Below are 26,555 nucleotides of genomic sequence, written 5' to 3'. Positions count from 1 at the left end.
TCCATATATATTTTAGTTTATTTTATTTTATTTAGAATATTAGCAAATTATAGTCTTAAAGTTTAACACCTTTGCGAATTATAGTCTTAATGTTTATTTTTTGCGAATTACATCCAACAAAGTATCAAAGTTTACAGGTTCAGGCCAACACATAATTTCGTCCATTTTAGTGGTCGGAATTTGATGATGAATGGTCGGTATTATATGTTTTTGGCTTAAACTTGTAAACTTTGATACTTTAATGGCTGTAATTAGCAAAAAAATAAACATTAAATCTATAATTTGGAAAAAATGCTAAATTTTAAGACTGTAATTTATTTATATATATCACAACGTCATTTTCTAAACTCCAAGACCATCCTTGGAACACCTGGTTTCCAACCTCCCATGAGTAAGACACATGTCAAATAAACTCTCACAGTGCATGCCTCCATTCCAAACCATCTTCCTCTCATCCATTCTCAAACAACACTCATTAGTCATCACCTCTTCCTTCCATTGATCCTCAAACTTCAACATCACAACAATGGAAGGTCAACAAAAAGGCATAAACATAATACAAAAAATAACACTACTCACAAACTGGTTTCCAAACCTACTTGAAACCCAAATAGACTTTATAGCCAATACTCTGTCTTCCATCTTAATCCCATCATCCTTCAAATCTCCTCCCCTTTCCAATTCTACCCTCGATGATTCGGGTTCAGGTTCAGGTCGGGTTCAAGCTCTAAAGATGGCTCGAAAAGTCGGGCAAGGGCTACTCGGTGCCGTTTACGCGGGCACGGTCCTAAGCTTGATGATGTTGTTTTCAATTCTACTTGGGGTGTTGTTGGTAAATTATTGGGTAGAACATCCTGTAGTTATAAGAGAAAAGTTGTACTTTGATTATACTGATGTTAATCCTGAAGCTGTGTTTGTGTTTAGAGGAAGAGAAGGTAGAAAGAGTAGTGGAGTACCTGTTGGGCATACTTTTCATGTTTGTGTTCAATTTGTGTTCCCTGATTCCGATTATAATCGTGATGTTGGTGTCTATCAGGTAATCTTGATTCGAGATTTAGTTTTGATTATGATGAATGTTCGTTTGCTACTTTAGTTCGTAAAATTAAAGCTTAGTATGGTTGGTTTTTGACTATAACTAATTCTGAATCGGAAAAAATAAATTATGGTTTGTTGTACTTTGATAGACGTAGGTTGGACCTATCTACTACACTGGCAGATCTAGAACAAAATCAAACGATAATGTGCTTAATAAGGTTGAACAATCCATGATTGACACAAGTATTAAGAAATTTGTATGAATCACTAAATTGTGTGGGTAGGATTTAAAAAGTGAGAAAATGAGAGAAGATTTGTGAATAAGAATTAAAGAAAACAGTGGGTACATATACTACCCAAGATTTGTGGATTTGCATGTATTTGACTTGAGATTAGGTGAAATTGTGCATTATTATTTGATACAATCAATAAATTATCAAAATTATTGATCAAGATTTCTAAAGAAGTTTCAATGTACTTATATATAGAAATTGCAAGTGTAAAGTGTACTAGAAAAATGGCTTTAATAGATGTTTCACCGTACATGACTCATACGACATAGTAAGTATGAAAAATTTGTCTAATTTTTAGTAGAAAAATGGCTTCTCATTGTCTCGCAATTCATTCCAACACATTACCAAATGAAAATGTTTATTAGGTAGTAATAGAAAGTGTGAAAAAAAATACTAAAATTTACGATCAAAGTTTTGGGAATAACATTGTATATTTCATGAAAATTTATACTATAAATCATTAACTACCATCGTTTAGTACCAATAATCGAAAAAGCCGTTAAACCTACAAATATAATGTTTTTGATTGTAGAGCTTTTAGGTCCTAAAATTACGAAAAAAAATGTAAAATAAGCGATGTTTTAAATTTTTTTGGCTGATGAAGAGGTTACTGATTGTTGAGCTTCATTGCGTTCTCTTTTGTCGATAGTTGATGGCAGAAGTTGTGTCAACCAATGGAAAAGTAATAGCTAGATCAAGCCAACCTTCGATGCTAGAATTTCATAGCTATCCTATAAGGCTAATGCGTACATTTATAATGAGCTTCCCTATATTACTTGGGTTATCCCGAGAGACTCAGAAGATGAAAGTGCAAATGCTTCGATACAAGGAGGACAACAATTTAAGAACAGAAGCTATTAAGATCACACTTATGCCTCGTGCAGGGTTTCCGTACTTACTACCTCAAATCTACGAGGCCGAGATTATAATGCACTCCAAGTTACCTAGGTTGAAAGAGTTGATCCATGATTGGAAATGGACTTTCTATGTGTGGACTTCATTGTATTTCTATATTATGCTTCTTTTACTCCTCTTTTGCTTCTTTAGATCCTTCTTACTTTTTCCGATCGTAAGAGCAAGTGATCATCATGAAGGTGACGGAAGAGGAGCCGATGCTATAAGAGATGAGTCATCGGAGGTGAGAATGCGAGAAGGGAAAGAGTTCTCGGAAACACTTAGAAAATGGCAACAATGTAGAAGGAAGAGAAAGGCCGCGCTTTTGAGTAAAAGTGCTTTTTCGGATATTGTTGGTTCAACATCGGCTTCAAGTTACACTGTGTTAAAAGAAGATCTCGGTCCTGCCTTGGAAGAAGATGTTGGTGACTCAGAATGCTCGTATCCTTTGGTGAGCTAACTCTTGCATGTTTAGTTACATCTATGCAAGATAATGTTGGCTAAATTTGATAATTAGTAAATGCATAAGCAAAATGTAATATGTTACCAAATGGGGTGTTATGTTTTATTTATAATAAAAAAGGGTTAATGATATCTTTTCTTTACTATTAGTACTACTTACCAGTACTGTTAACATTCATGTTATATATACACCCTTCAGCCACATCTGCATTCAGCAATGTGATCGGTAATATGATCGACAACTACGTTTATCGCATTGCCATTGCTAGATGCTACGATACGACTTTTTTGGTAAAACTTAGGATGATGTTTAAACCATAGTGTAAAATAGCATGAATTTTTTGCTCAATAGGTTGTTGTTTTCATTTTTGTTTCCCTATGAAATGATAAGAGTACATGTCTATTTAGTGTTCTCTTTGATGTTGTTTTCATCAGATTTTTAACACCTTCAAAGTATTGTATTGTACTATGAAGCGATTGGAATTAAGAAGCAGAAGAAGCATTAGTGTAAATACTTGGTGTTCGTTCAATATGTAAACACGACGGAGACGGAATACACATTCGATTAAGGCGATCTCTAACCCAATTTTTCCAACAACGTATTTTGAGAATGGGGTTTTATCTCAGTTGCGGAATAAGTATGAACTTCATTCAGAAAAATGGTGTCGGTGTCGGATTTATTTTTCTTTGTTTGATTGTTCTTCTCAAGTGTTGGATCAATTTGAGATCGATAAATGGCAATGTTTGTTATGTTAGACTTTTAGTTGTAAACCAATACTTGATCTTTTTTGTTCAAATACACTCCAAATTCATAAATATTTTCCACCTTTCACCTAATAAATCTTTTTGAAATTTTTTGATCCCAACTCAAAGTCTATGTTCACTTCTATTTTTGGGAATAGTTTTTTCTCAACTTTCCTGCCATAATTAGCAAAAATTCACCACTAGCCTTATACTAAGCTCAAAAAAGAAATGTTAACCATAGCTTAAATCACACTTGTAGTTCTACCTTTCAACATCTTTAACTCAATCACCAAAATGATATTCATATTCCTTAGTTTATGATCATATAAGCTAAAGATGGAATAACTATACCAAACACCACCAATAACTAGATTCTACAATTTGATAATAAGTCTATCAATTTAATTCTATTTTAAACAATACACCATCCGTTCATTTTGGATGTTTCTTTTCTTATTCTCATAAGAAATCTTTTTATTTTTATCACAAATTTTGAACAAAAATAACCTTATTCATTCTCATTTTAATCTTTTAATAATGCTTATAGTTCCTACATATCTTCCACTAATTTCATAACATTTTTATATCCTTTATTATCCTAATATGTTTCCCGCTAACTTTATAAAAATATATTTTTATTAGTTATGATTTCTATATATATATATATTTTTATATTTATGATTCTCACTTTTCCCTCAACAAATTTATTATTTAATAATATAATATCTCAACTATCTAAAAGATTGCTTAAGGCTTATCATCAATTTATATCACATAAGCCTTGCTATTTGCAAGTATTTTTATATCTTGTCATCAAATTTTGCACCAAAATAACACCACTTCTTCCCATGTGTTAATCGGATGGAGATACTTGTTAGTTTAAGTCCAATAACATGTAATTAAATAATTACTCCACTAATATTTAAACAATTAATTTTGATAAAACATTAATCAACAACTTCAATTGCTCTCATGTGACTTCCACTTAGTTTAAAGGTTGAATATACCCAACATTACCCATAACAAAAAAAATATTTTCGATTACTTATTGGTACTTGCGTTATGTGCAATTTAATAATTCATTTTAACTTGATCCCCTATAATCAAAAAAAAAAAGAACAATAAATATATAGGTCATCGAAATAAATCATAGGCAAAATAGCATAGATAAAGTAAATTAATTAAAACTTAGATCTCAAAATTATTCAGGAATCAGAATTAGATGAAGAAAAGCTCCTATTATACATTTAATTAAAACTCAGATCTCAAAATTATTCAGAAATCAGAAAAGATGAAGAAAAGCTCCTATTATACATTTATTGAAACACCACAAACTCGGATTTAATATGATGAAAGATAAACAAACACTAATCCATAGCCAAGACATTGATTATGAATAAATTAATGCTCCTTAATCCCCTTTTTGTTCATCAATCTTTCTTTTCCTCAATCAATTCAGGATCAAGAAAAGCAACTGCACATCATATTATATCTCACGACATCAAGAACAAAGAAACCCATATCACATAACCAGGTTTTGACAGGAACCCACATGACAAAATCAGAATTTGACCATAAAAATTACAAAAAAAAAAGGAAAAATTACTTCTTTAAACTACCACGAACACCAGGCTTAGGTTTGTTGGGATCGGTAGACGTACTCGCATGAAGATTATTAATCTTGGATTCATCAAAAGGGATTTTTGGGTGTTTAGAATCGTGATGAATTTGCATTGATTTCACATCGGGAGCAGTGGTTTTGCAATGAGGACATTCAAATTTGGCATGACCACCTTTGACTGCGCCCGTACGATCTGCAACACCGGCTTTACCGCCACCACGATTGGTGGTTGCGGCGTCGAGTTTAGCTGCGAGTTCTTTGGCTGTGTGCTTCTTTGGCTTAGCTTTTCCTGTCATGGTTTTTTGATTTGGGGGATTTTAGGGGTTTTTCTCTCACCTAGGGTTTGCAAGATAGAATGAATTGATATGATTTTGGGGGAGAAGAAAGGGTTGGAAGGGAGAAAAGAAAACCCTAATTTATATTGCGAATTGGAGAAATTTCTTTTAAAGTGATTTTTTTTTTTCATAAATTGTTGTAAATGACAGACGCATTAGATATATGGGTTAAAAAATTCAATTAATACAAATTAAAAAAAAAAAATTAATATTGACTTCTTGTTTTAAAGTTTCTTTTAAAGAGACAGTCTCTCACAAAAGTAGCTGTCTTTTTTGGAAATTCAGCGTTTTAATGTTTTGGTTAAGCCCAAGGGTAAATATGACATTTTGTTATGTTATCCAATTGGTGGTGTACATTTTTCAAGATTGTGGAACCCCAATTTATCAACTATATGTGAAATCGAAAAATTTGACAAAATTAAGAAAATTGGTTATAACCTTATTTTTCCTTTTTTTTAGCTAGATTATTTTCAACTTTCGAATCAAAAATTCTGGGTTGTGCCCCATTAATTTTTAGAATTTTGAGTTAACTTAGGGTTCAAACAAATGTTGGTAGTTTCCATATATTTTCCAAAAGAAAATATGCTAGATAAGAAAGATGATTTTATACAAGACTTTTTTATAAAATATAAAATATTATTAGATTTATCTCGACGTATAAGGTTTTATGATATACTTTCTTCGTATTTATTTGCACCCACCTACAATGGCACAAACACTAAGATAGTAGCTTATAATGACATTCAGGTTAAATATTGAATCATAAGGTTTACATGTGAAAATCATCTTTAGTTTTTTCTTCTAGCTAGAAAATTTCAATATTACCTTTTTTAAGATGACATTGAAAGATAAATCATCATCATCTATCTACCCAGTATATCCTGCTCATAGTAAACTAAGGTCAGGGTCTGGGGAGGGAAAGACGACGGTAACTCATACCCATAAAGGAGAGTACGGTCAAAAGAGTCCCCCGGCTCCAGGAAGATAAAGAGACGTAATTACACGTGATAGATAACTTAAAGGCCTATTAAAAAAAAAGTAGAACCACTACAAAAGAAAACAATGAACTAATAGAAAGGAAACGATAAAAGCAAAAGGTTAAAGACACTAAAAGGTAAACTAAAAGGTTAAGGACACTAAAATTAAAAGATAAATGTGCCAAAAAAAGTCCTAAGTAATTTTTCTTACTAAAAAGAGTTAAGACTCCTAGTAATAGAAAACTCTCAAATAAGAAAAATAGTGCAATAACAAAATTACTTTAATATTTTTTTTCAAATGTATTTATATATATTGAGTCTCAAACACATATTTTAAAAACCGTGTAAAAAGCAAATGAGAATATTAAAGGTAAACAAAAGAGTATTTCCTTTGTACATTATATTACTTTCGTGCCCTTGATAATAAAATAAACTACAATTGCACAGGTATTAAGAAAATAGTAAAAGCAATTAAATTACATAAATAAAATTAAAAATGAAGAGTAATGTGTGATTAAAAATCAAAAATTATGATTAAAACATTATTATTAAAATATAAAATACGGACTAAAATAAAAATGTTTCCCTACAAAAGGAGTGCATACAAAAATGAAACCATTGATTCTCTTAGTAATTCGTGCAAATCTTGGTTGTCCATTAACAATTTGACCAGCCACTTTTTCAGGCAACTAGCTAGGTAAGTGGGTAATAATGTTAATCAATTTAAATTCATAAATTTTTGTGTTAAGATAATATAAGTAAACATTTAAAATATTAAAAATATGTATTAAGGATATAATAAATAAGCATTAAAAATAATATAAATAGACATTAAAAATATGTTAAATAGACATTAATTATTAATTGACTAGATTTGAAATACATCTCACAAAGAGACAATTTCTCAAGAGAATAATTGTTTAAAATATGGAAGAAGATAAAGAGGATAGTAAAATGTTGAAATATGTTGATTTTGTGTTACTATAAATAATAAATTGTTAGCAATAATAAATATGTGCATTGGAAATCATAAAATCCAATTATAAGAGAGTAAAAAATTTAAAAAAAATTGAAACATTATTAACACTGAAGGTTTAACTTAAAGAAATGGAATCACGTTGCTTCTTGAGGTAAAATTGTAAATATATTATTATTTTGTAGTAAGAAATTTGCTAGGTAAATGAGGATAAGAAACATATCTTAAAATAAAAAGATTTATAATAAGAAAACTTTTATGAAATTTTCTATTTGGAAAAAGTGAGGAGAACAAATAAGATGGAATAAAGGAGTTTCTATTTAAGAATGAACATCCTACTAGGCACTACCTTAATGGAAAAATTTAAAGGATCTAATTAATTAAATGATGTAAGAACTAGCTTGGAATCAACTCATCAAGCACTAAAGCAACATTATCAACATCCTACCTTCTATATCCCGCTCATAGAAAATTATAGACAGAGTCTGGAGAGGAAAGGACGGCGACAACTCATACCTATAAAGAAGAGCGCGGCCAAAAGAGATAAGGTGACGTAGCTACACGGAAAGATAAAATGAATGCATATAGATAAAATAAATAAGTAGAACCAACAAAAAAAACAAAAAAACTAATAAAGAAACAAGAGAAGCAAGATGGCAAGAACACCAAAAGATAATTTAAGAGCACATCAATAATCTAAAACATGGATATGACACTAAGGCCAAAAGAAAAATTTACAAACACTTGAAATTTGATTTGTTTAAGTAAATAAATTGTTTCAAAACTGATAAAGTAAATACTACATGTCTTAAAATAGAAAGTTTTAACTTATGGTATATTAATGATATGTTATAAACTCGATGATCTTACAAACCCTATTACAACCACTTAAACGAGATCTTATAGGTTAAAACTCTACTTATATTAACAATAAATATTCTAGAGGGTTGGGTGTGTTTTGAATCCATAACCTTTATATATTTGACTTTTAATATCATAACTCATAGGGTTTATGCTTTGTTTTATACTTTATAAAGGGACACAAATATCAAAGAAAGAACAAACGTAAATATTTTAAAATTGGTAAAGTGCTCAATCGTTGCACATTTCAAATCCAATTTAGTCGTAGAATATATTCTACTCCTTTACCTTTAGTTTTAAATATAACAATATGAATATGAACAACTAACGTAAGAAGTTATCTCACAGAGAATAAATGAATATAAAAAGTCAAAATCAAAAAAATATATCTTGATATCTAAATTGTCAAAATTTTAATTTTGAAAACATTAACCAAAATAAATTGAGTATTTTATGTATGAAAGTGAATATTTAAATTAATTTAGTTTAAAAAATTTAGTGTAATTTAGGACTATTTAATGGTGAAAACGTACTAATTAAAAATTTATGTATTATGATATTAATTTACCTAATATGTAATCGTCATTCATCACCTATTACATTCTAGAATGGATCATTTGTTTTAAAGTGGACTTGTTAAGAAACCAACATGTTGGGCGTATTGATGGTATTCCTCATTGTAAAAAAGCAATTTTTGTAAGAGATTGTTTTTTGGTGTGATGAGCATAAAACAAAATGTTTATATGCTAATAATTTATATTAGTTGGATTAATTAACCTATGTATAAAGTACATCTTTTGATAAAACTGTCTCATACAGAAATTTAGATCTTGCATGAGATAACTTAATGTCAGAATTGTTTATATAAGAAGTCTAAATTTTTAAAAATGACTATTTTAATATGAATATTTTTTAATATGTTGGAATATTAGATAATGCCTGTACGATGTACAGCTTTATTAAAATTTCTGACATATTTGTATAAATTAAGATTTTATAATCATTTAATAAATAAAATTGAAAAGATTTTATAAATAATTGAAAAAAGAAATAAAATACATGGTTTTCTAATACATTAAATAATATAAGTATATAACCTAAACAATAAAAAATCAATCTATATAAATAATATTATAGTCATAATTACAAAGTAGGTAAAGTAAAAGATATAAATATTAGTCATAATAACAGTGACATCATCATTGAGTTTTGGAGGGAAAACTTTTATTGATGTTGTGACATGTAAATAATTTTGAAAAATGATGATGTCATCCGTGTTTTATTTTAGTAATAGTTATGAATATAGATAGATTATGGATAGATTTAGCTCAATGATAAATTGTCATAAAATAAAGTCATTTTAAATGAGAATTTGCTTCCAACTAGATTCTGCACTTCATTCAGCTTATTGGGCTGGGTTTTAACAAAATATTTTGGGTCGCACTATGTATATATTTATGCTCAAATTAGTACCGGATTGGTTGGACTCATCTTTAAATTAATATATATTTAGCCCAATTGCAGATCTCTAAATTTTGATATTGATTTATGTGTTTACTAGTAGATGCAATTTTTTTATTATAGTAATATAATTTTTATTATAATGATTATAATAATATCAGAGAATTAATTCCAAAACAATGAGATCAACTCGTCTAATAAATTGCTTTTATTGAATAAAATATATGATATGCTTATTTGGTTCATTGGGTCGATTTTGAGTCAAATATTTCAAATCTGCTCAAAATTAGGTGTTGTGATCACATTAATTTTTACGTAATTTTAAATTTATATTGAAATCAGATCAAAATCATATTCAGCAACGAGATCAGATGAATGTCACTTCAACTTTGAATACCTCTAACCAAAAGTATCAAAAAAGGAGTCAAGTCAAATACAAGAAAAATGGTGATTCTTTATCTGAGCCCAAGAAAAGGGCATCTAGGAAATCCATGCATAATTCAAAGGGTCTAAATTCATAAGGGCCACTTAGGCACTTACAGTCAATGTCAAGAAAAAGATAAGCATTGATCATAAATTAACGAAGATTTTCAATAAAACTAGATAGATATATGTCTCAGGGAATGCACGGTTTATGAAGAAAAGAGTAAAAATTGATAAATTTTTTTAAAAATACTATGCAATTTAAAAAATTATGATACTTTTTAAGAATTTGTATCTTTAAGACATATAGAAATATTACGTAATTTAATATTGTGATTCTCAATTTTTTAGTGCCCTGTACAATCAAACATATTAAATATGTTCAAAATCTTCCCTTAATTTATTAAAAACAAGTATCTTCACTTTTGTAGAAAATAATAGAAAATGCTAATTCTTATATGTAAGAAATATGATATGCACAAAGTAAGAGAAGAAAGAATATTATAAGTATTATATAAAAATGTGCAATCACTTATTTAAAAACTTTTATTCTTTTTTGATTATCTTATAATTGCATTACAAAAGTATACTTTTAAAGTAATCTTGAGGCTAAATATAATGTCCTGTATTTCTCTTATCCTATAAACTTTAAATAGTAAATATACATTTATTATATTTATTATACTAATAATAGTTCAAGTTTGCCTATTTTCAACACTCCTTCTCAAACTTAAAACAATCTCAATTATGATTGCTATAATTTGCGATTTCAAGCATAGACTTGAAATTTTCGAATAACTCGGCTTTTAGGGGTTTTGTAAATATATCTTCCACTTGTTCTTCAGATTTACAAAACTGAAGTTCAATCTCGTTCTTCTTTACAAGATCTCTTATGTAGTGGTAACGAAGATCAATGTGCTAACTCCGACCATGAAAAACTGAATTTTTTGCTAGTGCCATAGCTGACTTGTTATCGCACATTATAATAGTTGGTAAGTTTTGATGATGATTAAGATCTTCGAACATTCTTCTTAACCATACTTCTTGACAAGATGCTTGTGCAGCTGCAATGTATTCGGCTTCTGCAGTTAAAAGGGCTACAACAGGTTGTTTCTTAGATGATCATGATATAATTCCATTTCCTAAATAGAAAACATATCCAGAATCTTTTGAAAAACGTTAGATTCACTAGTTTTCACTGCCTTCCTTTTTCATCTCTACCTTTTCTGCTACTGGAGTCCTTATAGGAGCTATTGTATCCATTTTAAATTTTTCAAAATATCAGTGGCATATTTTTGTTGCGACACAAAGATACCTTCTTTGTCTTGGTGTACTTCAATACCAAGAAAGTATGACATTAAACCCAAATCTGTCATCTCAGAATTTTGTTTCATTGCTTCCTTGAATTCTATAAACATTTTCTCACTATTCCCAATGAATATTAAATCATCAACATATAAACACAAGATCAAAATGTCACCATTGTCTTTCAACTTCACATACAATGTATGCTCATGTGGGCATTTATAAAAACCGTCTTCTAATAAATATGTATCAATGCGAGAATAGCATGCACGGGGAGCTCGTTTTAGCCCATACAATGCTTTCTTGAGATGATAACAATATTCTCGCTTTCTTTCTTAATAAAACCAAGGAGTTGTTCAATATATACTTCCTCTTTAAGTATACCATAATGTTGATTTAACATCCATTTGATGAATATTCCACTTATTTTTTGCAGCAATAGACAAAAATCATTGTAATTGTTTCCATTCTTTAAACAGGTGCAAAAACTTCAAAGTAATCAATCCCGGGTTTTTGCTTGTAGCCCACTAACCTTGCTTTATAGCGATCTACCTCAAAGTCAGGTTTATACTATGTCTTATAACCCCATTTCACAACGATTGCCTTTTTTCTAGGTGGTAAACTAGTTAGTTCCCAAGTATTGTTTTTCTCAATGGAATGAATCTCCTCTTTCATTGCTTGGACCCACTTCTCATTTATTATTGCATTATCAAATGAGATAGGATCACAATCAACAAATAAGAAAAAATTTGCTATATTATCATTTGCATCATTATCACTTTCATGATCATCCCTAGTAATCACAAAATTCCTAGTAATTTACTTGTGGTGATGATGATGCCGACGACAATGGCTCTGTGGTAACACGTTCAGGAGTATCATTGTAATTTGTTTCATTCACACTAACATTAGTATTTGTATCAGTCGCCTTGTCCCATTGCCATTCTTCGTCTTCAGCGAAGTGGACATCCCTATTTATTATTACTTCTTTTCTATCCGGATTATATAACTTGTAACCTTTTGTAACATCACTGTATCCAATGAAGATACATTTTTTACTTTTATCGTCTAATTTTTTCCTCTTCTCATCAAATATATGCGCATATGTAATGCACCCAAATACTCGAAAATGAGAGACATCTGGTTTGTTACCTGTCCAAGCTTCTTCTAGTGTCCTTCCACGAGCGCTCTTTGTTGGACACCTATTTAATAAATAAACATAACAAGCAACAGCCTCAGCCCAATATGGCTTTGCTAAATGTTTTGGCCTTTAACATGCTTCTCGCCATCTCAAATATTGTTCGATTTTACCTGTCTACTATACCATTTTGCTGTGGAGTATAGCTTGCAGTTAACTCACGCCTAGCTCCTTCTTGCTTGCAATAGTCATTGAATTCATTAGGCGTGAATTCTCCTCCTCTGTCTGATCTTAATGTTTTTAAATGAGATCCACATTGCTTTTCAACAAGAGCTTTGAATTCTTTGAACTTGTTGAATGCTTCTGATTTTTCTCTAAGAACATATATCCATATTTTTCTTGTATAATCATCCACGAAAAGTAAAAAAAATACCTTTTGTGACCAATAGATTCTACCTCAACCGGTCCATATATATCAGTGTGAACTAACTCTAGTGACTGTTTTGCACGCCTTGAATTTCTAATTGAGAATGAATCTCTATGATGTTTTCCTAGTATACAACCTTCACAAGGATTACTAGGAGCTTTTATATTTGGTAACCCTGTCACCATTTGTTTTTAGGTTAATAATTTTAAACCTTTAAAATTTAATGATCGAAACGAAGATGCCATATCGAGTTGCTATCCTTAATCATAGCTTGCAAGTTCATCAAATATTTAGTATGAATAGACAAAGGAGACATGCGATTCTTTGTCATTTTCACCCTTGTAATAGTCTTATCATTTTTGCCTTTGATCTCGCAAACTCCATCTTCCAATACAATCTTTTGTCCTTTCTTAAACAACTAACCCAAACTTAATAAGTTTCAATGTAAATCAGGTACATAAAATACATCAACAATGGTAACATTAGTACCATCCTTAAAATGAATACTAATATCACCTTTACCTTTCACAGGGACCTTTGTTTTATTTTCCAAAAATAACTTCTCCTTGAACTGATTTATCTAAGAAGCTAAAGATATCTTTTTGACCTGTCATATGGTTACTACAAGCAGTGTCAAGATACAAAATATTGTTTGCTTTAGTATCCGCTCCTTGCTTGCATGCAAGAACTAATGGTTACTCTGCTTCAGCAACATTAGCTTGCTTATCTTGATGACGTTGCGACTTGGATTGACATTTTGATGCAAAATGTCCAAATCATTCGCATTTATAGCATTGTACTTTGGACTTATCCCGATTATTAAATGCCTTTCCACGAATTCCTGAAGAACTACCTTTTCCATTTTTTTCCCTTATTAGAGGAAAAATAAGTTCCTCCTCTTCCTTTACCGCGACCTCGACCACGGCAACGACCACGAACACGAACACGACCATTGTTATATCCACCTCGAGTAGTAACATGTGCTCTACTTTGTAGAGCATGCTCAGAATTATAATTAATATTATTGTTGCGATATTTCATTCGTTGTTCGTGTGATGACAACGAATCCATTAATCTTTCTAAGGACATTTGAGACATGTCATTCCCTTCTTCAATAGCTGGAACAACATTATCAAACTTAGAATCTATTGATCGTGTAATTTTTTCAACTATGCGTTGGTTATTAATATTTTCACTATTTGCTCGTAACTGATTAACAATATATTGGACCGATAAAAATAGGTTCCATTGTTTCATCTTCATTCATATTTAAATTTTCAAATTGGCCACGTAACATTTGCAAACGTACTTGTTTAACTCTTTCATCTCCTTTGTAGGACTTCTGCAGAATGTCCCACGCATCATGTGCAGTTTCAGCTAAAGAAATTTTTTGAAAGAAATTTTTTGTTTCAATAGAAAAAAATATAAAGCACAATGCCTTTTGATCTTTTTTTTCTTTTTTCAATTAATGAATCTTTCTCCTCTTTTGTCAAAGCCTCAAATGTTGTAGAGTCCTTGACATTTTTAAATTCATGTTCAACAATATCCCATAAATCTTGGGCACGAAAGAGTACTCTCATATGAACTACCCAGTCATTGTAAAATTCTGCATTTGATAATTTTGGAAGGGGCACTTGAAATGTGTTACTTGACAACGTTATTATTCAAATTTATATATTATTTTATAATTCTGGCACTGATACTATGTAGAAAATAATAGGAAATTTGCAAATACCTATATGTAAGAAATATGATATGCACAACGTAAGAGGAAAAAGAATATTAAAAATATTATATAAGAATGTGTAATCACTTATTTAAAAACTTTTATGTTTTTTTTGATTATCTTATAATTACATTATAAAAGTACACTTTTATAGTTATCTTGAAGCTAAATATAATGTCCTGTAATTTCTCTTATCTTATAAATATACATTTACTATATTTGTTATACTAATAATAGTTCAAGTTTGCCTATTTTCAACAACTTTTTATTCAATTATACAACAAACAATAGATACTTAAAATAAGTTATATTGTTGTTAAAAATCATCATAGGAATATGACAACAATCAAAAGATCATACAAGATGCTCTAAAGAGGAAAAGTGGAAAAAAATAAAGGAAAAGTTTTCTTTGCTAAAAAAAATATGTATATTGCAATATTTTTCTTTCAAAATGATACAGGGTTTTCTTTATTTCCCTCAAATTAGTCCTATGAGTGTAGATAAATCAAAATAAAATAGAGAAGTGAAGGAAAAAATAAGGAAAAAAAATGATATATATCCACACCACACTAGTCCTAAAATGTCTTGAAGATTCATTATTAGCAAAAGAACAGCTAAAACAGAACTTTCCCATTTAGAGTATAAAAGAATGGAGGAAAAGCATTAGGTTGAAAGTTTTGGCAAGCGAATCATCTGCCGGAAATCACCTCAAAGAGACTAGCTTGTTCTGATGCGGGTTTTGGGTAAGTTGTTCTCCTCTGTCGAGCAAACGCCTCTTATTTGAACCATAGCCTTGGTATTGGTAGATGATACTGTAAAGGGATTGTCGAATGTGCAATCCGTCATACCTCTCCATGAACTTCATGTCGTTTATTCTTGCTTTGGCGCCTGCAAAGCGCTGGTATTCCTCAAAAACCGAGGACAAGCACCAATTCTGTAGTTTCCTAAAACAGCCCACGAGGCAACCTGTGCGATGCTGCAAAATCACGGGTGATTTAAATGAGTTAAGGCTGATAAGAGCAATGCGGTGATCATCAATGAGAAACAAATATTAATTCTATCGGTTTATCCCGAAATAACACGCCACACTAGGAATTAGTATGTCACATTATAACTTTAATCATCATCATCATACTCAATATATCGGGCTCAGATAAGCTACGATAAGGGGTCTGAAGTGGATGGCGACAAACCATAGCCCACGAGGTCCGTTATATTGAGATGACGCAAATGAACTAGAACTTTATTAGTCAAGTAGATGGTTGCAGTTCGGTCATTACCTTTCCACGTTTGCAGTGAATCAGAATCGGGTAATTTCTCACATCTGCAGACAATAAGCTTGAATCAGATAAATAAATCGGAAAACATCATGAGTAGTCTATGTGTGTAAATGTTCATGTGAAACTACCTATCAAAATCCTAAGAGCCTTAGAGATGACATCCCCAGGGATCGTCTCCTGCAGAAGCCGCAGCAACAGCATAAGAAAATAATAAACTCCATTCCAGTTTAACTCTTACATCATGTTTTATGTCGCTAACATACAAAGGAGTTTGATTACTCCAACTGATTTAATGATAAAGTCTCGCACATCTATAACAAGATAGCTTAACTTATCATGGAACAATCAATATCATTGAATTCAACACGATACGCTCAATATATTATCCAAATTCAACATTTGGATCCATCTTCACTTCCTTGGCAACCTAGCTCCATTATGCAATGACCAATAAACAGACAACTCCCTCAAATTTCATTAGTAGTTTCTATCGGAAAGAAACTATTAACTTAATTATTAGCGATTCAATCAGCTAATTAAGATTTTAGAAGCTTGATCAATAAATCACTCGCATTTTGATGTCTATCCATTAATTTTAAGGGCCCTATACATTCTAAAATGCACATATGACCCAACAATGATGGTGACTTTTCTTTTGAGTCCACTCATGTGACCCTCCAAAAGAAAGGCCAACAGATTACTTCTCACCACATGTCAAAAGTTCATTTAGTACAACAGGTCGACAACCTTCTAAATCAAAAAATAGATGATCCCATCCCATAGATATCCGCTTTTCATATGTAACTTTCAAAAATTTCCCTCCACGGACTTTATGCTAAATGGAAAGGTCGGAAGAAGGAAAGGGTGGGGAGGAAATTTGTTGTGAAACGGAAGATGCACGTAAGAGGATAGCCAAAGCAAGCAACTTTCTCCCGGAACAGATGAAAAAACGGGAAGACTGTCACGCACACACTTAATATTTAAAGCGGATCACATCTCCGCTCCGTTAGGTGAAGACCATCCATCGAACTTATTGCAATCTAATTTACTAACAGGAAATTTTAACCAATGTTTACCATTTCCTAATGTTTAGCATAACCAAGAAAAGGCATCATTAAAATTAAAATCCTACTAATGAATAAGAATCTATGCTCTATGACAAGCATAAACACGAAAAAAAATCGAAAGATCCGACCATGTAAACATATCATTTTCAAAAGCTTTCTAATGTTTTATTGTAACAAATCTCAAGTTAACTTCTAAAGAAAGCAGCTAATCATAATGATTTCATTTGTTCATCCCACAAAAGAAACCCTTTTAAGTATTTAACTTAATAATTAAATTTTATCAATCCCTAATTAAAAACTTATCTTAAATTCTACTAGATTAACTATTACACCTACCACTGTCAACTGATTCACTAATCCCTGCCAATTACAAAAAAAACAAGCCAATTGTTGGGTGTTTTAGGCAAAATATAAATTCATACACAGATAACAATTCACAGATTGATTTGCTAAATTATACCAGAAAATTTTTAAAAAATCAAATATTATAGAATATACTCCATAAAAGTAAATATTAGTCAGAAAACCTTATAAAAAAATAGAAATTAAGCATTAAAACAATGAAAGAATTTTACCTTTGTCCCTTCAATTCCAAATTGAAACAATTTTATATTATGAGAATCAAGAAACTTCTTGTGTTCTTCTGGGTATTGCTCAGTGCATAAATATCTACAAAAAGATTGAAAAATCAACATTAAACATTTAATCCAATTCATATAATTAAAATTAGTCAATTAATTAAACATAATTAAGGGCTTTTCATATAATTGCAATTATTCGATTATAAAAGCATAATTAAGGTCATTAAATACATTAACAGAGCAAAATTGTATATGAACAATAAATAGAACTTACATGATAGACTTGAGATTTAGGGTTTCCAAGAACTCAAAATTGGAAGGTTCTGGAAACCCAGATCTATATAATCCTTCTTCCACCATTGAAAAATTATTAGGAGGATTTAAGACATCATCTTCCTCTCTCCTTACACCATCTCTACCTTCTTCCATTTTCTTCTCCTTCTTCTGCTGTTTTTCCCGCAAAATCACGCCCATTCTTCAAAATTTTTTATGTAATTAGAACTAAACTATTGATTGGAATCAAAAAATTTTGTAGGAGAAGAAAAAGAATCAAAATTTAACAGAAACCCACAAACATTTATTTGAAATTCATATGCTTAAATGAATCTCCCACATTGTGAAGAGGAAAGTTAAAAAATAAATATTAATTCATAAAGGAAAATAAGATAAACCCTTGGAAGGAAAAGATAGAATTCAATCTCGGTTAGGATTTTGATATAAAATGGAGTATAGCGAAATATATAAAGGAAAATGATGAACGTTTGGTTTTTGAGAGAAAAATTAGGAGTTGTTCTCTGTTGCGAATATTGTGAGGGGAAAACTTCAATAAATATAGAGAATTTGTTACTTATTTGGTTTTAGTTGAAGAGAAAAACTATTCTTTAGGAAATGTATGTAGTTTGATTTTGACCTAGTTCGTTATTTCCCTTAGCTCACTCTATCACTATAAAATAGTTAAGAGTATCTATTTATTTTAGTTTAGGAATATTTATTTATTTATTAAAAATAATTGTTGAATTATAGCCTTAAAATTTTGTACTTTTGCGAATTACGGCCACTAAAGTATCAACGTCTACAACATTTAAGCCAAATCACATAATTCCGACCACTTAAACTAAAATTATGTCCACAAAAATGGTCGAAATTCTGTATTTTGGCCTAAATATTGTAAACGTTGACACTTTGGTGGATCTAATTTGCAAAAACTGAACATTAATGCTGTAATTCGCAAAAATACTAAACTTTAAAGTTGTGATTTGCAAATCATTCATTTATTAATGTTACTTCAATTTTATAAGCCTAATAGATAAATTTGAATGTTTTTCATTTTATTGCAGTAAGCATAGAGAATCCCTATAGGTAGGGTTTATATAGTAATTTGATCTTTCGTATCTCTGATTTCAAAAATTGAAGATTTTAAACTTTGGATATCAGATCAAGAATCAACCCGAAAATCTAGATATTAGGTTTTCGATTTTTTTTTATTTTAAATTTTAAATTTTTAGATTTTAAAATAGAAAACGTAAAACGTAACAATGATAAAGTAAATTTCGCAAGATCGCCGCCAACTGTTAGTTAATTTAATTTATTGAGCATCTCACCATATTGATATTAAAGAACACTTAATTTATTTACGCTTAAAAATTTAAATGTACGCTTAAACATTTGAATACCGTAGAACACCAGGAGAAAAAACCAATCTACTATATATGCTCCGGTTCACCAAAGTATCAATTATTAAAACATTAAAGCTTATATGAGAAATTAAAAGATTTTATCTTTATGTTGCGGTTCTCCTAAACCGTACCAAATAACCCTTTTTTTATGAATATCGCAATGGAGAAGAAAATAAATTATATATGCTCCTATTAGGTGTGCTTGAAGCAAAAAATGCAACATAAAGTTCAAAAACACTGCAACATATTAGGTTTCTTCATCTACTAAATTTAAATTTGCTTTAGAAAAATTTTAAAAATAATTGTATAACCGATATCATTCGAGGTAATTGAATATTCGAATTCTAGATATCTGATTCATCTGGATCAGAGCTATATCATAATTTTTACTATTGATATCATGATTTTTGATGGTTTTTAATAGATTGTTTAATTAATTAATACTACATTTTTAAAAAGGAAATAAAAAAGATTTTTTTTAAGTGGATTATATATATATATATATATATATATATATATATATATATATATATATATATATATATATATATATATATATATATATATATATATATATATATATATATATAATTTACATGGGTGTTTCTTGGAAGGATTTTATAGGTTAAGATAAAAATTTTTGATTTTCTATTTTTGGGGTTGATTTTGGATGAGAAAGGTTGAAAATTATTAAGGGTATTGTTGATTAATGTGAGTTGGATTATGTTATGCCCTCGTTGATGATGAGTATTTGAACTATTCTCGCTAATTTATTTGACTAAAAATTGCTTCATAATTTATTGATATTTACATTATTTTAGACTATACAAAATACTGAGGAAAGAGAAGAACAAAAATTTGATGATTTTGCCTGATAAAAAGGTAATATTAAACTTTTTTAGGTGATGATTAAATTCAAATCTTACTTAAGGAAAATGATATTTACTTGAATGATATGAAACTCAATTTTTAGTGAAATTAGATATGAGAATAGAATTAAGCTGAAATAAAAACTTTATCATCAATATATTGAAAGATAGAAAAAAAGGAATTATTAAGGCAGATCAACTTTACTATATTTATTTTCAATAGATTGGACTCTCTACTAAACAAGAATTACAAAATCTTATTTAAGACAGTTTTATTATGAGACATTTTAAATTGGGCCAAATAGTCTAATTAAATTATTTAAAACATTTATCTTGATTATACAAATTTGTTGTTTTTATGCTCCTTATATGAAATTGTCTCACAATTAAAATGATCTTACGAATATGAAATTAATTTTAAATTTTTAAATCAATAACTTTCAAAAACTAAATTTTGATAATTAATTTACAGTATATCCTACTATCTAAATTCCCAAGTATCACTTTTCATATACAACTCCCTCCCTATTTTGACTAAGAGTAAATGAGTCAATACTCTATACCACATCCAAAAAAATAAAAATAAAACAAAAAGGTATAAGTAAATATAAAATAAAAAAATTAATAAATACTATATTAATAAGGTGTGAAAATTGGGGGTTCTAGATTATTATTTATTTATTATTTATTTATCTAATATTCCTATTTATAAAATGGAATCTATATAGAGTATTTTTTTTAATTACAATATACACTAAGATATGAAAAAAACTAAGTAAAAATTGATCACAAATTTTTTTGAGAAAGACAATTTTTATTATAATCAAGATAAAAGAATATTGATAATAACGACTAAGTGAAGAGTATCGATTATTGGACCAACTTTCTAGAAGGGCCATAATTTGTCAACATTCCTCGCTAAAATCAAGATAAACTGTTACGCTGTCCCTTTCATTTATAAATAAGAGGTTAAACCGTTAAAGTGATGAGTAAAATTTTGTGTATACTACTGTAAGATTACAAGAATGTGTCATTGTTAAAAAACAAAGATATTTAAATTAATAAGATAAATTAAAATGAATATTGGTGTAAAATAAGAGGAATAAATTTATTCAAATTTAGTTAAAGTGTAATTAATAAACTGAAAGCAGAGAATAGAGGTGATCAAAATATATCCAATGATCCGATATTTATCGATTTTGCCTTTAAACCGACTTCAAAATGAATTTAAAATTATGTAAAACAATTGCGGACACAAGATCTAATTTGAACAAATCCAAAAAGTACACTTTTTCGAATTGACCGAAGAATCAAATGAACTCCTCTAATAGAGAATACACATATCTTTTTAGTTATTCAGTTTTAATTGTCACTTTATAATGCTATATGTTAAGTAATTTTGTAAGAGAATTGTAAATTAGAAGTACATTATATGAAGTATAAACATTAGTAATGATTGATGTATAAAAACATTAGTTCATTTTTAAATTTTTTTTAGGGTTTTTCTACTTAATAATTGATATTTTTTTTTCACAATTTGTATCGTTTCAAAATCAAAAATAGTAATTTAAGAATTTCTCTACATTTCTGTAACAAATTATACCCTAACACCTATTTTAAGCACTATTTTTTGATTAGTTTTAATTTACATTTAGATATGTAACAATTATAATTATACAACTAATGCTGCCAAATAACTATCGACTGCTAATAACTACTCAAACAACTATTGCACGCACAATGAACACATGAATATATATTACCATTATTCTATTATTTTTTTGACGTAATATATCATAATTAAATACAAATATTTCAGAACTGAAAAAATATCATTTTAAAAAAGCCACCGTGCGAAAGTGGAAATGATCAAAGACTTCAACGTTAAATGTGACTGCGTAATTAACTAACATGCGTGAATTATTGGCAACTAATTTGTTTGTGTATTGAAAGTCAAGTTTAAAGTGGGAGGGTCAAAATGTTTGGGTTTGACAAAACTCAAATTAGTTTATGTTCGTACATTAGGAAACATGGTTTTGTTCTTTGGTTTCATCATCTTCTTTATCATTGACGTAATATTTCGCTTGAAAATTTTATCTATTTTTTTATTTGTATTATTTTCTTTTTCTTTTTTTCAACAATCGTGAAACTTAACTTATTTCAGAAAAAGGTTTATATAATATTTTTTTTTTTTACATTTTATAAACATAAATAATGAAAAATAAAGATCATAATGGATGCCCACACTTTACATATGGAGTATTATATATATAACTTTTCACTATCATGATTTTTTGAGCTATAGTAAAAATAGGTAGTGTAAGTATTTGTTTATCATATGATAGGCTGAAAGAGTAGAATTATTACGTAAAAGTCGAATCTAGCTGGAGTTTTATTTGAGATAATATTCAATATATAAAAATGGATACGTAAATTAAATAAATGCTTCTGATCATGAGTTAAAAAGGAATAGAAACTAACAATACTAGGTTGGAAAAATTAATGAAATCAATGAATTAAAGTAGAAATATGAAGAAAGTCAAAGAGTAAAAGAAAAAATGCATGGTAGTACTAACTTCTAAAGTGGATGCTTCTCAAATATAGTTAGAATAGGTGATCCAAAAGTTAGGTACCATGCATGGAAGTTAAATTTACTATACTTCATTTTTAAATTAATACTAATCTTATTGAATCATATTATTTGATGAGCTAAATGAATAGATTTATTTTTACTATTTTAACTTAATGGTAGTTATATATATATATATATATATATATATATATATATATATATATATATATGATCAAATAAGAAGAATTTTAAAATAAGAAGGATAAGAAGGATTTTTGTTTGATTTTATTTTGTTACTATGTATAAAAAAAGGATACTATGTCATAAAGTAAGAACATTCTAAAAATTTATGTCATAGTTACTTTTACAATTATGTATTTTTGGCTCAATCGTGACCATAGATTTTTTTTATTTTAGTGAAATTAAGGGTATAGAGTCCTTCTTACTCTTTTCATTTTCAACACCCTTCTCATTGGATCTCTCCCCTATATATATATATATATATATATATATATATATATATATATATATATATATATATATATATATATATATATATATATATATATATATATATATACATATATATATATATATATATACATATATATATATATATATATACATATATATATATATATATATACATATATATATATATATATATACATATATATATATATATATACATATATATATATATATATATATACATATATATATATATATATATACATATATATATATATATATATATATACATATATATATATATATATATATATATGTATATATATATATATACATATATTGGAATATAAAAAAATATTATTCTTTATTATTTTCTTCTTTGTAGTTGTGTTATGTAGAATTTAACTCTATCTTCACTTAACTTATCTTGTTTTTATTAAATATTTTAATTTTACAGTAAAAATAACAAACATTTATTTAATATAAAACTTTTACAAATACAAAAAATAAATAATTAAAATTCTCATAGATATGTATATGGATTTAAGGACACAAAAACATAAATCATGCATATAATACCAAATTATTAGACAAAATTAGTGATAAACTCACCTGTTTTTGAAACAAGCCATTGATCAACGTAGAAACAAAAACACACGTATAAATAATATTTTTTGATATATGAATATATGATATTTCTAGAAATAAAAATGAATGAATTAGACAAAGAAAAAAGATGATGAAAAAATAATGACTATGTTATTAATTATAATGTTTGTAAGTTTTTGTTGTGGAAGAATGAGTGTACAAAATTTGACTGTTTATATAGAGGATCAAAATGTTGAAATGTGTTGGCGTCCCGCCACAACTAGAATAGCCACTGAATTTTCTTTGATGATTCTTGAATCTTTGCCTTTATTTGGACCACTCACCTTTTCTTTTTTTTTTCCTTAAAATAAAAGGTACTTCAATTAATGGCTATCAATTCTTGCACTAATAAATCACTATGACACTTTAAAAGGGATAAAAATTAATTAAAAGTTCATTATTTTAGGATTTCTATAAAAGAAAATGTTAAATATTAAATGGGATGGACAAAGTATGATCTTTTAAGTACTTAATATATTATTATAATATGCATAGTTTTGCTAATTATGATAATTTGGTGTTGTAAAAGTTGAGTTTATTAGCTTTAAGTTTGATATATTATATTAAGATAAATATTTATTTGTTTTAGTACTCTAATTTTTGACCTTCTAAGGAAAAGAACTATATTATATTGTCAAAGTAATGAGAACATTCAATTTATTTATTGAAATAAAAAAAAGTATTTTAACTAAGGGTAAGGATAAGGGTAAGGATAAGGATAAAAATAAAGATAATAGCTCCAAAACCTAAGCATATAATTACTGAAATTTAAAAGCTAGTATAAAAAAAATAAGGGCTTCCCATGAACAATTTATTTCTATTTCATATTAAGATGCTTAATTTACGATGGGATTTAAAAGCTACACGTATGTTACCTTATTTTGATAATATATCGACTTGTAATAATTTGGATGAGAATTTTGTTTTGCTACTCCTATCTCATGCCTTTATCCTAGCAATAAGGGTGGCCAACTTTTTATTTTTGGCTTTGATGTAACTTTAGTATCTTTATTCTGTAATAATATTATATATTAGTATGTGGTTAAATGTATGTGTTTAAAATAAATTTGAATTGAAATGTACCAGATCTTGTATAACTGATTTGACTTTTATTATATTTTAAAAATAATACTCCTATTATCATAATGTAAAAATCAATTTTAACACAAAGTTTGATTTTAAACGAAAATTCCATCCTTGTGATCGAAATTCGATTCTCACTAGTTACCAGAATATCTCTTTTCCTGTATGGGAAGATTCAACAGTCTTACCAGAATATTTGTTTTTTACGTAGTTTAAATTAAAAAGTGTCACATTTATATTTATATTTGAGCTTGTAATTATATTTGTGGACAGAATCAATTAGCTCATAATTACAATATTAATGGTTGAAAAGCTATGGCCCGACTAAGATCAACGTCATAGTGGTTTCATGGAATCTTGATGTGTATTACAATAGTGAATAATAATGTAGTTTTTTTAGGTATACATTCAAAGATTATTGGAGCATCAATATGTGAATATTATAATAGCTTATCGATCAATTTATCATCAATTAAATCTTATATATGATTTTGCTTAGCCAACTCTAAATAATAATTAAAGGTTTACACAAACAATTACCAAATTATGTTGAAATCATGGAGTATGCGTTGAAAGCATGAAAGTAACTACTACAAACAAGTATTTTTTTTATGGTATTAGTGCATACAAACTTTATAATATTATAATTTTTATTATTGAACATTATAAAGTAGTTTTGTGATCAAGAGTCTTTACTTTCAGACTTATAATAAGAGTTTAATTTTCACTAATTACCACAGGAAAAAGATTAATTTTTTTTTCTTATTTATAGAAATTCTTTAGCCTACTCTTAATATGAAAAAATCGAGTCTAGCTAGCTAGCTAGTATTGCTATTGTACGTTAATGTTGATGCTAGCTAGTCAACTCTTAAGCACAAAGGTTTACTAAAAATAACAATTAGAAATCATAACGTAAGGATAAAACTTGAGTAAATAAAGAAGTAAATAAAGAAATTGATGAAGTAGATAAAAAGTGTTATTCATGAAAAAATAAGAGAAATATATAAATAAGATGAAAAAAATAATTAAAATTTATAAATAATAATTAAACATATAGTATACGTCATAGCCTAAAATAAAAATATAGCAAAGACAGATCCAAATAAAAAAATGTTACAAAACTTTTTTTTTTTGAGTGGATGCGCGCTACAAAACCTGTGTACAGAGACAATAACCTTTTGTCAATGAAACTAGAGCATATATGAACTGTAAAATATTGTAGATTCTGATAAGTCAGGTAATGGTATTGAACAGTTGAATAATGTTCTTCCCAGCCTACTGAAGAGCATAAAGGTTTAATCAAACAATTACTTACCAAACTATGTTGAAATTATGTAGTATGTGTTGACAATTTGAAAATATTTTCTTTCATTTTATTATAATACTTGTAATTATAATAAAATTATTCTACTTTTTTATGTTGCTATTAAAAATAACATATTAAGAAAAAATATTAATTTTAATAATAATTTAAAAAAAACATATCAGAATAATATTACAGATCACTTTATTAAGTTAGTATTTGTTATTAAATGTAGCGACATCTAATTTAACGTGTCTAATTATGAGATTTTGGTCACTTAAGAAAGAATATAATAAAGGTTAAGGGTTTTTTTTAATAAGAAAGCGC

The 26,555-nt window shown here is 28.3% G+C and overlaps 4 protein-coding genes across 4 annotated transcripts; 1 reads left to right on the top strand and 3 right to left on the bottom strand.

Moving 5' to 3' along the window:
• The first annotated feature begins 360 nt into the window (after positions 1 to 360).
• On the top strand, positions 361 to 3,483 carry LOC130797001 (seipin-1). The gene is made up of 2 exons (XM_057659465.1): positions 361 to 1,036; positions 1,978 to 3,483. The coding sequence occupies exons 1-2, from the start codon at positions 527 to 529 to the stop codon at positions 2,680 to 2,682; spliced, it is 1,215 nt and encodes a 404-aa protein (XP_057515448.1). The 5' UTR covers positions 361 to 526; the 3' UTR covers positions 2,683 to 3,483.
• A 1,161-nt stretch (positions 3,484 to 4,644) lies between these two features.
• On the bottom strand, positions 4,645 to 5,462 carry LOC130797002 (protein METHYLENE BLUE SENSITIVITY 1-like). Its single transcript, XM_057659466.1, has one exon. It carries the CDS (start codon positions 5,343 to 5,345, stop codon positions 5,031 to 5,033), a length of 315 nt encoding a protein of 104 aa, XP_057515449.1. The 5' UTR covers positions 5,346 to 5,462; the 3' UTR covers positions 4,645 to 5,030.
• Positions 5,463 to 13,172: 7,710 nt separating this feature from the next.
• LOC130797123 (uncharacterized) lies at positions 13,173 to 14,532 on the bottom strand. Its single transcript, XM_057659607.1, has 5 exons — positions 14,391 to 14,532; positions 14,262 to 14,329; positions 13,806 to 14,161; positions 13,513 to 13,573; positions 13,173 to 13,370 (listed from the first exon to the last, which is right to left on the bottom strand). The coding sequence occupies exons 1-5, from the start codon at positions 14,530 to 14,532 to the stop codon at positions 13,173 to 13,175; spliced, it is 825 nt and encodes a 274-aa protein (XP_057515590.1).
• Positions 14,533 to 15,081: 549 nt separating this feature from the next.
• Positions 15,082 to 23,983, bottom strand: LOC130797000 (tyrosine-protein phosphatase DSP5-like). The gene is made up of 6 exons (XM_057659464.1): positions 23,807 to 23,983; positions 17,881 to 18,081; positions 17,601 to 17,694; positions 16,087 to 16,135; positions 15,959 to 16,002; positions 15,082 to 15,654 (listed from the first exon to the last, which is right to left on the bottom strand). Exons 1-6 carry the CDS (start codon positions 23,824 to 23,826, stop codon positions 15,382 to 15,384), a joined length of 681 nt encoding a protein of 226 aa, XP_057515447.1. The 5' UTR covers positions 23,827 to 23,983; the 3' UTR covers positions 15,082 to 15,381.
• Positions 23,984 to 26,555: the final 2,572 nt, after the last annotated feature.

Source organism: Amaranthus tricolor, chromosome 12 (genome assembly GCF_026212465.1).
Source record: "Amaranthus tricolor cultivar Red isolate AtriRed21 chromosome 12, ASM2621246v1, whole genome shotgun sequence".
In the NCBI taxonomy this organism is placed as follows: domain Eukaryota; kingdom Viridiplantae; phylum Streptophyta; class Magnoliopsida; order Caryophyllales; family Amaranthaceae; genus Amaranthus; species Amaranthus tricolor.
This window is presented reverse-complemented; position numbering and strand designations above follow the sequence as displayed.

Excerpts from the sequence above, each read along its gene's own strand:
- LOC130797002 (XM_057659466.1), bottom strand. The coding sequence starts at position 5,345 with ATGACAGGAAAAGCTAAGCCAAAGAAGCACACAGCCAAAGAACTCGCA.
- LOC130797123 (XM_057659607.1), bottom strand. The coding sequence starts at position 14,532 with ATGAGAGTACTCTTTCGTGCCCAAGATTTATGGGATATTGTTGAACAT. Across the intron at positions 14,162-14,261 it reads GAGATGAAAGAGTTAAACAA|TTACGAGCAAATAGTGAAAA; the intron begins GTACGTTTGCAA and ends ATTGTTAATCAG. Across the intron at positions 13,371-13,512 it reads ATAAATCAGTTCAAGGAGAA|TTGTTTAAGAAAGGACAAAA; the intron begins GTTATTTTTGGA and ends AGTTTGGGTTAG.
- LOC130797000 (XM_057659464.1), bottom strand. The coding sequence starts at position 23,826 with ATGGCTTGTTTCAAAAACAG. Across the intron at positions 17,695-17,880 it reads CTAAATCTCAAGTCTATCAT|ATATTTATGCACTGAGCAAT; the intron begins GTAAGTTCTATT and ends ATCTTTTTGTAG. Across the intron at positions 15,655-15,958 it reads TTCACTGCAAACGTGGAAAG|CATCGCACAGGTTGCCTCGT; the intron begins GTAATGACCGAA and ends GTGATTTTGCAG.
- LOC130797001 (XM_057659465.1), top strand. The coding sequence starts at position 527 with ATGGAAGGTCAACAAAAAGGCATAAACATAATACAAAAAATAACACTA. Across the intron at positions 1,037-1,977 it reads GTGATGTTGGTGTCTATCAG|TTGATGGCAGAAGTTGTGTC; the intron begins GTAATCTTGATT and ends TTTTGTCGATAG.